The 10,552-nt window shown below is 48.5% G+C and overlaps 1 protein-coding gene across 1 annotated transcript; it reads right to left on the bottom strand.

The window, feature by feature from the left end:
- Positions 1 to 373: 373 nt before the first annotated feature.
- Positions 374 to 6,022, bottom strand: LOC134222061 (uncharacterized). The gene is made up of 3 exons (XM_062701212.1): positions 5,259 to 6,022; positions 3,293 to 5,013; positions 374 to 723 (listed from the first exon to the last, which is right to left on the bottom strand). The coding sequence occupies exons 1-3, from the start codon at positions 6,020 to 6,022 to the stop codon at positions 374 to 376; spliced, it is 2,835 nt and encodes a 944-aa protein (XP_062557196.1).
- Between the last annotated feature and the right edge of the window lie 4,530 nt (positions 6,023 to 10,552).

The raw sequence follows: 10,552 nt of genomic DNA, 5'->3' as shown, positions 1-10,552 counted from the left end.
GCGCGGCGGGTGCAGTCCATACATACACCTATTCATTCAGACTTCTGCCATGCTTCGAGGTGACGATCTCGGTTGCCACCCACTGCGCCAATACCTCTGCATGGTGTAACAAACTCCTTTGACGTCCCTACGTCTATGGAGCGGACGTCCTCACGTCCTCCTGACTAGCTCTCTTTGCTTTTATTGGGGTTCTCAGGGTCGGCTAGACACTTGCTCAAGGGAATCACACGAAACATATCGCAGCGGAAGCGGACAACACGATAGACGACGAACTGACATGCAACCGAGGGCTTGGCATTGAAACAGAAAGTAAAGGTTGTACATTTTATACATCATTTATTGTGGGTTCATTGGTTACGTTAGTTTTGGGATGTTAGTTCGATGCGGCCGTTTGATGACGTTGGGTACCTTTAGAGTAGTCATGCGACATGAAGTAGGATACGTGGGGACATACCTTTCGTGGCGCTTCAGGGTTGTGACAGGTTTGGATGCCCGGAACAGTGGAGTACGATGGTTGCGTAGCCTGGCTGAGCTTTGAAGAAGATCTACGCGTTGGTTGGCTGGCCTCGAGCAGACTTGAGGTTGGACACAATGGTGGTGATGAAGCTTTCGTGTACGCCAGAGGCGTTTCACCGGTTGGAACGTCCTGTGGTCTGGATTGGTCCTCCCGAAGGTAGCGAATCTGGATGGGCAGTATTCTGCGGGTTGACTGACCCGGAAAAACTTGAGGTTGGACACGAAGATGGTTGCGCAGCCTGGGTGGACCCCAGAGTCGTTTCTCGGGTTCGTATGCCCGGAACAATGGTGAGACACACCGACGGTGCTGAACCTGAATGGACACTATTCAGCGGGCTGCTGATCCGGAATAGATTTGGGTGGCGTACGACGATAGTGACAGAGCGGGGTTGACTGTAATCCACAGGTTGACTGACCTGGATAAAACTTGGTTGGACACGTGGATGGGTGGACCGATTATCAGGTTATATTCGCCGAAATGTACTCGGGATTCACCAATCTTCTCCGGTGTATCCAGGAGGCCCACGCGGCCCTATCTTCCCTCACTATTCTGGAGCACTGTGTTTTTCCGACTTTCCACTCTCACGGTTAACCACCTTCTCCTCGATCTCCAATCGTTTTTTTTCTTTTTCGTTCCTTTCTCTTTTCGTTCGGGGTTTGGGTTACCCGAAAGAATTTCTCTCGGATTGCCATATGTGTCAAGGGGTGAATCGATTTTTGTTAGTATTCACATGGTTAAAGAAAAATAGCCAAAGAAACGTTCTAACTTTTATTTGACTATTTTACTTAAGGGTAACTACATGCAAAGTCTCACATTTCTGATTTAGTACTGTTTTTATGATGCAATATAGTTGGGGTATTGTCAGTTCGTTGGCTTATTGTTACCTTATACGGTAACAATGGGCAGACCATTTACACACTTCTCCGCGTTCGGCACTTTCGCTCTAACTAACCAATCACAAGTTAGTCATGCTTGTCGATTGTTGCTCGGCGCGCCAGATTCTCTGCAAGCTGGGGGCAATCTGAGTGGTTGCAGTCGAGACTGCGTTCCACTTCTCCACCGCTTGACACATCCTCTGAATAAGATTATCCGGAGTTGTGTCCCGGCCGCAAACGTCTAGCATTGCTCTTCTTTCGACGTCGAAACGAGGACATACAGACAGTATGTGCTCTGCAGTTTCGTCAACACCTGGGCAGTCAGGGCAGACGGGGACCTCCGCGTGCCCAAACATGTGATGGTACTGTCGGAAACAGCCATGGCCTGACAGGAATTGTGTCAGATGGAAGTGAACTCCCCATGGGGTCTCCCCACCCAGCTTGATATGTTAGGAATCAGCCGGTGGGTCCACCTACCTTTCGATGAGTTATCCCACTCGCGCTGCCATCTGGCAACCGAAGTCACCCTGGTACGCTCGCGGGCTCCTCTGGTGCCACGTAGGTCAAAACACTCCTCGTCTTCCCGGATGACCAGCCCGACTGGCATCATACTCGCTATCACGCAGGATGCGTCGCGCGATACCATGCGGTAGGCCGATATCACCCTGAGACATATCAAGCGGAAGGTGCTCTCCAGTTTCTGCAGGTAACTGGTTACTCCCAGTGCTTTTGCCCAGGACGGGCCGCCGTACCTAAGATTAGATGGCCTACGTCTACTTGCGCACACCTTGGAGCTGTTGGACATCATCCTCGATAATGCCGCCACAGCCGTCGAAGCCTTCTTGCACGCATATTCGACATGCCTACCGAAGGTAAGCTTGTCGTCTATGATGACCCCAAGAATCTTCAGACTCCGCTTTGAAGTCTCTCACGTGTACAACTGCATGTTGTGCCGACTTACGGTTGCTGACGATAACCACCTCCGTCTTATGTTGAGCGAGCTCAAGGCCTCTCGCACTCATCCAGTCCGCCACAGTGCTGATCGCGTGTTCTGCGGTTAGCTCTACTTCGGGGATTGACTCCCCGTAGACCTCTAGGATTACATCGTCAGCAAAGCCGACGATCTTCACACCAGGAGGTAACTTTAGCTTCAGAACCCCGTTATTGCGCTAGCAATCGGACAAATAGAAAGTATGGTTTTCCGGTTTCGTAACTCTTATATTTATTGTGAAGTAGAGAAGGAGTTATAAAATCCCTTTGGGGAGAGAATACATATGTCGAATTAGTTTTATCGTTTTCACATGCTATAGTGTATAAGTGTTTGTTTTTAGGTTTTTCTTGGGCATGGATACATCATAGATATTCGTTAATAACAAAAGCATGCTAACTACTTACGTTTAGTTTCTTTCTAGTGATAATTTGCCCGTACTAGTTCGCAACGATCCGTACTATTTTCGTAGTGAGTGTATAATTACTGTGGAAGGCATGAGCTGTTAGGTTAAGTTTGCATGAATTCAATGTTCGATTTTACCTTCTTTTTGCATGTAGTTTAAGTATAAGTAATAATATAATCAACCGTGACACTGCCCTTGTGAGTACTAAGCTAAATTTAAGTAGGATAATTAATTCACCTTTAGGAAAAAACTTATTAAATTTTTAGTAATTTTAACACCTCACCTATGCTAATGCACTTTAACTTTCTGCTGACTCAACTGTGCTCTTTTTTTGCTACTCACGATTAGCTGCCTGTCACCCGTCGACCGGTGGGTGGTTGACAGTTAACGAGCCAGGGTCGGAGCTAAACTCATAGACAAGGGTGATGTTGAACGCAAAGGTGCGTCGCATCTCGCAGGGTTGTGACACTCCCCCTCGGTACGTCACTGTTGTTCAGCTGGCTTACCTCCTGTTGCACCGACGTCTAATACAGCAACCTTGACCGCTGGCCTTTCCATCAGTCCAGTTCCTGTTTGCACGGTTACACGACGGACCTGTCCGTCTTCGGCTTGGATCGCTTCGATCACTCGTCCTCGTGGCCAACAATTCCTCGGAAGTTTCGCATCTACAATCAACGCTAGATCACCCTTTTGGATGGGTTTGATGGGCTGGAACCATTTTGTCCTACGCGTCAATGTGGGCAAATATTCGACCACCCATTTCTTCCAGAAGTTATCGGCGTACAGCTGGGCCATCTTCCACGATTGCTTTAGTACAGAAGGTTTGTCATCGAAAATGATCGGGGGCTTATTCCCATCAGCAGACCCTAACAGGAAGTGATTTGGTGTTAGAGGGGGTTCAGTGTCGGTATCTAATGGTATGTCAGTAAGCGGTCTTGAATTCAGAATCATCTCTATCTCCATCAGTGTGGAGCGAAGAATCTCATCCGATGGCAAACGCGGAAGGTCGAAATCTTTCATGGTGCGCTTGACAGACTGGATCAAACGCTCCCAACAGCCGCCAAAGTGCGGGGCGGCTGGTGGATTGAAGGTCCACTTGGTGACAGGACTGACGAACTCTATCATAAGTTTCTCCTCGTCAATGTGCTTGAGGGCTTCGTGCAGCTCCTGGGAAGCTCCTATGAAGTTCGTATCTCGGTCGCTTATGAACTCCAGCGGCGGTCCTCTTCTTGCAATGAAGTTGCGTAGAGCTAAGATGCACGAATCGTGCACGCCTCTGGTCGTCATGCAGGTAAGCAGGACTCTCCATCTTTTCTCAGTTCGTCTGCCAACTAGCACTAACATCGGCCCAAAATAGTCGACTCCAGTGTAAGAGAATGGTCGCTGGAAGGTTACCAACCGGGCAGACGGCAGGTTTTCCATTGCTGGTGGCTGTGGATTTGCTTTAAAAATCTTGCATCGTTGGCATCTTCTACGGACTTGATCAAACTCTGATCTGAGACGGGATATGTAATACTTTAATCGGATCTGATTCAACGCTGTATGGTGATTTTGATGTCTGTAAGTTGCGTGATAGTCGGCGATCACCAACTGAGTCACGTAGTTTTTCCTCGGAAGCAAGATCGGGTTTTTGGTGGCTTCATCAACCCAATCGCAGGCATTTATACGTCCTCGCATTCGCAAGACACCGTGCTCATCGATGATCGGATTCAGTTTGTGCAGCGGGCTGTTTCTCGGTAATGTGCGCTCCCATGAGTGTTCTGTTGAACCATTGCGCAGCACCTGGATTTCACCTGGATAGGCCTGCTGTTGAACTGACCGGTAAATAATGTTCTCTGCTAGCTTCAGCTCTTCCTGCGTTAGTGGGCCGAGCTCGATGGAAGTCTTCCTGGCGCGCTTACGAAGATTCGATACGAAGCGATGAACATACGCAACCGACCTAAGTAACCGTTTCCATTTTGAAAAGCGTTCGAAATTTACCAGTGGTTTTGTTACTGTGTGGTGAAGAATATTTGAACGAAGCTCCTCTACGGTTGCACCTTGATCTCCACTATAACCAGGCCATTCATTCTCAGGCTGCCGCAGAAAGTCCGGTCCATGGAACCAACGACTGCTAGGCTGAAGGTTCGGCATCCTTTGCCATTTCGTCCCCTCGTCCGCTACATTTGCTTTAGTTGGAAGCCATCTCCACTCATTCACCTGCGTTGTATCGAGAAGCTCGCTGACCCTGAAAGCCACGAATTGGCTGAAGCGTCGGTGATCTGAACGTAACCAGCATATCACGTCACGGAGTCGGTCCAGAATACACGGCGAGAAATCTCAATACGGTGCAACTTGATTATACAATCAGCAAATCGAGCCCCAATTACAGCCCCCTGAAGTTCAAGGCGAGGTATCAAGAGAAACTTCAGAGGAGCCACACGTGTTTTTGATCCAATAAGGGCACACTCCACTGTACCCTCTTCTTCGAACCTGAAGTATGATACGGCAGCTATTCCATTCTCGCTAGCATCACAGAATATGTGCAATTCTACCCTATTCGTCGACGCGGCGGACGTTATAACTCGGTAGCAACGAGGGATGCTGACTTGACGAACATTCGGCAGCGCTTCGATCCATGTGGTCCATTTCTCGACTAGCTTGCCACTGATCTCGTCGTCCCAACCGCACCCGGAGCGCCAAATTTCCTGCAGCAGGATCTTTAAGTAGATGAGAAAATTGGCGATGAGTCCCATCGGATCATATATTGCCATCAACGTCCTCAGAACTTCACGTTTTGTAGGTATTCTGGCACCAGAGAGTAGCTCCACATCGTGCTTAGGTGACAACTTGAATGTGAACGTATCAGTTGTGGTATCCCACCACATTCCAAGCACCTTTTCTGTGGCCATCTCTGCGGGAAAACTCATGTTCTTCTCCTTCGTGTTATTCTCGTGCAAGTTTTCGACGACGGCACTGGAGTTGGATAGCCAGTTACGAATTTCGAAGCCTCCCTGAGAATGTATGAATCGTACTTCCTTAGCAAGCTTCACTGCTTCTTGTTCGGTTTCAACACTCGCTAGCATGTCGTCGACGTAATGTTCGTATTTGATGCATTCGACAGCTCTTGGATACTGCTTTTCGAATCTTTTGCCATTCAGATTCTTCACGTAATGTGCACAGCTCGGGGAGCACGCCGCTCCGAATGTCATAACCGCCACCGCGTACCTTTTTGGGTTCAGTTTCTGAATCTCCATTGTGCCACAGAATCATCTGACTTCGCTGGTCCTGTTTCTTCATCTGGACTTGAAAGAACATTTCCCGGATGTCCCCTACAATAGCGACACGAAACTCGCGGAATTTGTACAGAACGGTGAGCAACGATACCAACTGATCAGGTCCCGTAAGGAGAAAAGAATTTAGCGAAACACCGTTGACTTTCGCCGCTGCATCGAAGACAATCCGAAACTTTCCAGGTTTGTTAGGGTTTGTAACTGGGAAAATCGGAAGGTACCAATCGTTAGGGTGCTTCTCTGTTTTCTCCGCTGCCGAAAGCCGACGAATGTACCCTTCTCTTCGTATTCGGATATCTTTGCTTGCATTGCTACAGCCAATTCTGGATCTCTCCGTAAACGCTTCTGCAGACATGCCAGTCGATTCATAGCCATCCCTCTGTTGCATGGTAACATAATTTGGTCGTATCGCCACAATAAGCCGGTCTCGTATCGATTTCCTATCAAGCGAGTTTCAGTTGACAAAATTTGCATAGCACGCTCCTCATCTTTTGATGGTAGTGATTTAGATGCAGCAGAGACACCCAGCGACTCGATCGAAAAATACTCCTTCATGGCTGCATTCAGATCCTTGTCTTCCTCATTGACGCAGGCACAGATGTGGAAACTGTGATGGCCGCTGTAGCTGGAGATTATTGTTCCAGACTCTATAGAACAGGGACCATATACCATCCATCCCAGGCGAGCTTTTGAGGCCACCGGTTCATTCTCGCTTCCTTCTATGCTTCTCGACGCATGCCCAAGCCGACAGTTATCCATACCTATGAGGATTCGTGGGGAGATACTGTCATAGGATATTAATGGCAATCCTTCGAGGTAACTGTACTTAGTCGCTAATTGAGATATTGACACCGACTGCTTCGGGAGAGAGAGATCTCGGACTGTATGAACTTCCGAAAGCTCGAAAACGTCGTTCGTGTCGGACACGCCAGAAATCTTAAGTGCTAGCATAACCGACTCATTTTCATGTCGCTTGTGACCGCCCGTCCAATCGAGACACAATGGATATGGCGTTCCTTTAAGGCCTAGCTCCTTTAGCAAACTATGCTCCATCAATGTTGACGACGATCCATCGTCGAGGAACGCGTACGTAGACACTTGCTTCCCCTTGCCGTAGATAGTCACCGGCACGTACCGGAATAGAACCTTTCTAGCCGTTTTCGTATGCGTATTGCAGCTCTGCGTCGTTGTCATTTCGATCGTCGGCTTCGCGGACTCAGTTGCCGTCGTGGGCTTACTGTACCGCTTGTCGTCGTGTAGAAGTCTATCATGCATGAATGTGCAGCCATTCCTCCCGCACGGTGTCTTCACTTGACAGGCGCCGAAATGTTTCCGTAAACACTTCCTACACAGCTTCTGCTCCTTAACCACTGACCAACGGGAACCGACGTCCATGTCGAGGAACTTCTGACACTTCTCTGGGCCGCCACAGTCACACTTGCAAACGGGACAGCATTTTGTAACTGTAACGGGACTGTCTTTTGTAGAAAACGTGACATATGGCTTACTTTCAGAGTGAACGTTGATGTAGTTGTCTTCCCTTCGTCCGCGCTTATCTTGTTTCGGAGCACTGAGAGATGGCAACGTGACAATGCTCGCTGCTTCGACCAATCTTCCCAACCAATCTCCAAACTCCGAAAGCGAAACCCTCGGCAATCCCTGTCGATGGTATGCCCAGTTCAACCTTATTGACGGTGGCAATCTCTCGGTCAGCTCCTGAAGAAGCGTCACATTGCACATGTACTCTTGCAGTCCTGAAGCAGTAATGGTAGCACATATGTTTTGAACTGCAACCTGAAATCAATCAATGACTGCAGTTTCTCCGCCTTCGGTGGCGGCATCTCCCGAATCTTGTTGACCATCGAATGAACAATGATCTCCGGCCTTCCAAAGAGGGTTTTCAGGGTTGCCAGTACTCCAGGTAAGTTCGCAGGATGCAACAGACGACAGCGCACCGCTTCCATAGCCTTCCCCTTCAGACTTCTTTGAAGCCGCAACATGTTCTCCTCATCGCTATATCCACAGATCCTGGTAGAATTCTCGTAGCTTGCGAGGAAAAGCGGCCATTCTTCCGGGTTACCAGAAAACAATGGAAGTTCTTTAGTAACAGCTTGGCGTGCTGAGATTTGACTTTGGCTTAGCGTAGGGCCACCGACGAAACTGCTAAAATTCGGCTGAAAGACAGTAGCTTGAGCATTCAATCCGGTACCTCTACCATTAGCCCCTGCATCAATCGACGTATGACGATGTAGCAATCTATTCCGTTCCTCAAAATGCTTCCTTTCTAATGCCTGCCTTCCTTCCAGCAACTTCAGCTCCTGTGCTAGAACATCATCGTCTTGACTTTCGTCGTGCACACTGATTCGTGGCAGTGGATTACCGGTTGAACTTGCTGTCGGTCCTGCTCCGAGTGTCAATTGCAGCTGTGGGTTTCCGTACGCAGCTACAGATGGTCCACCAAAGGCGCCTTGAAGAGGCAAATTGTCCAACGAACTTGCTGTCGCTCCTCCACCAATTGACAATTGCGTGGGCTGATCGCCAGACAATCCCTTTCTTGCTGTTCCAGTCTGCCGAAGTTGGTTTACCATTTGTTCCTGCACTCGGCGCTCCGAATCCTTCAGATCCTGTTCATATTTCTTCCGTTGATCTCTGAGCTCCTTCAGATGCTGGTCTTCCTTCTCCTTCATCATCCTCTCGAATTTCTTCTGCATCGCCGCTAGCTGTTTCTGTAGATACTCTTCCAGACTCGGATCCGTTGGTGCTCCGCTTGCTGACTTTGGTTTTACTCCTTTGCTTGCAATTTCAGATGTGGCTGTTCCGGTTGGAAGTTTATTCGACGCCTCCAGGCATTTCTTGCAGCACCACTCCACATCCTGAACACTCGAATCCACACTGACACACGCGAAATGATACCACTGTCCGCACTCATCACACGCTACCATACGGCTGTTATCTGGTTGCCGACATATCTCACAGCTCACTCCCGGCGGCGGATTTTGACTCGATGGGGAAGTTCCCCGCTTCTGACCGTCACCTCTTTTCGACATACTGACTGAAGCCCCCGATCTTAAACGGATTTTATAAAATATTGCGCTAGCAATCGGACAAATAGAAAGTATGGTTTTCCGGTTTCGTAACTCTTATATTTATTGTGAAGTAGAGAAGGAGTTATAAAATCCCTTTGGGGAGAGAATACATATGTCGAATTAGTTTTATCGTTTTCACATGCTATAGTGTATAAGTGTTTGTTTTTAGGTTTTTCTTGGGCATGGATACATCATAGATATTCGTTAATAACAAAAGCATGCTAACTACTTACGTTTAGTTTCTTTCTAGTGATAATTTGCCCGTACTAGTTCGCAACGATCCGTACTATTTTCGTAGTGAGTGTATAATTACTGTGGAAGGCATGAGCTGTTAGGTTAAGTTTGCATGAATTCAATGTTCGATTTTACCTTCTTTTTGCATGTAGTTTAAGTATAAGTAATAATATAATCAACCGTGACACTGCCCTTGTGAGTACTAAGCTAAATTTAAGTAGGATAATTAATTCACCTTTAGGAAAAAACTTATTAAATTTTTAGTAATTTTAACACCTCACCTATGCTAATGCACTTTAACTTTCTGCTGACTCAACTGTGCTCTTTTTTTGCTACTCACGATTAGCTGCCTGTCACCCGTCGACCGGTGGGTGGTTGACAGTTAACGAGCCAGGGTCGGAGCTAAACTCATAGACAAGGGTGATGTTGAACGCAAAGGTGCGTCGCATCTCGCAGGGTTGTGACACCCGTCATACATCATGTTCCATAGTACCGGGCCCAGGATTGACCCTTGCGGGACTCCTGCGGTAATGGGAACACTCTTCTGACCGGCATCGGTCTCGTATAGCAGCACTCGGTTCTGGAAGTAGCTTTCCAAGATCCGGTACAGTCCCACCGGCAGGTTAAGCCGGTGTAACGAGAGCGCGATGGCATCCCAGCTTGCGCTGTTGAATGCGTTCTTCACGTCCAGTGTCACCAACGCACAGTATCGAATTCCTCGCCTTTTCCGTTGGATCGCTACCTCTGCAGTGTTGATGACTGAGTTGATAGCGTCCACCGTGGACATACCCTTCCGAAAACCAAACTGGTTACTCGACAGGCCATCCGTACCCTCTGCGTACGGGGTGCGCCTGTTGAGGATGATCCTCTCGAACAGTTTACCCGTCGTGTCGATCAGGCAAATTGGTCTGTACGCCGATGGGTAGCCCGGAGGCTTCCCGGCCTTGGGCAGCAGTACCTACTTCTGCCTTTTCCATCTCTCAGGGAAACGACACTCATCCAGGCATCTCTGCATAGCTAGCCTGAACATGTTCAGGTTCGCTATGATCGCTGCCTTGAGTGCACTGTTTGGAACTCCATCGGGGCCTGGAGCTTTGTTCATCGCAAAGGTGTTAGCCGCTGCGAGTAACTCTTCGTTCGTCACCGGAGCCACCATTTCGGCCACACTCCCAGC

The sequence above is a fragment of the Armigeres subalbatus genome, chromosome 3 (assembly GCF_024139115.2).
Source record: "Armigeres subalbatus isolate Guangzhou_Male chromosome 3, GZ_Asu_2, whole genome shotgun sequence".
Classification (NCBI taxonomy): Eukaryota; Metazoa; Arthropoda; class Insecta; order Diptera; family Culicidae; genus Armigeres; species Armigeres subalbatus.
Note: the sequence above shows the minus strand (reverse complement) of the source record. Positions and strands in the feature narration are given on the sequence as shown.

Excerpts from the sequence above, each read along its gene's own strand:
- LOC134222061 (XM_062701212.1), bottom strand. The coding sequence starts at position 6,022 with ATGGAGATTCAGAAACTGAACCCAAAAAGGTACGCGGTGGCGGTTATG. Across the intron at positions 5,014-5,258 it reads GCTGCCGTATCATACTTCAG|GGTCAGCGAGCTTCTCGATA; the intron begins GTTCGAAGAAGA and ends CGTGGCTTTCAG. Across the intron at positions 724-3,292 it reads AGACGTCGGTGCAACAGGAG|TTTTTCCGGGTCAGTCAACC; the intron begins GTAAGCCAGCTG and ends TCCAACCTCAAG.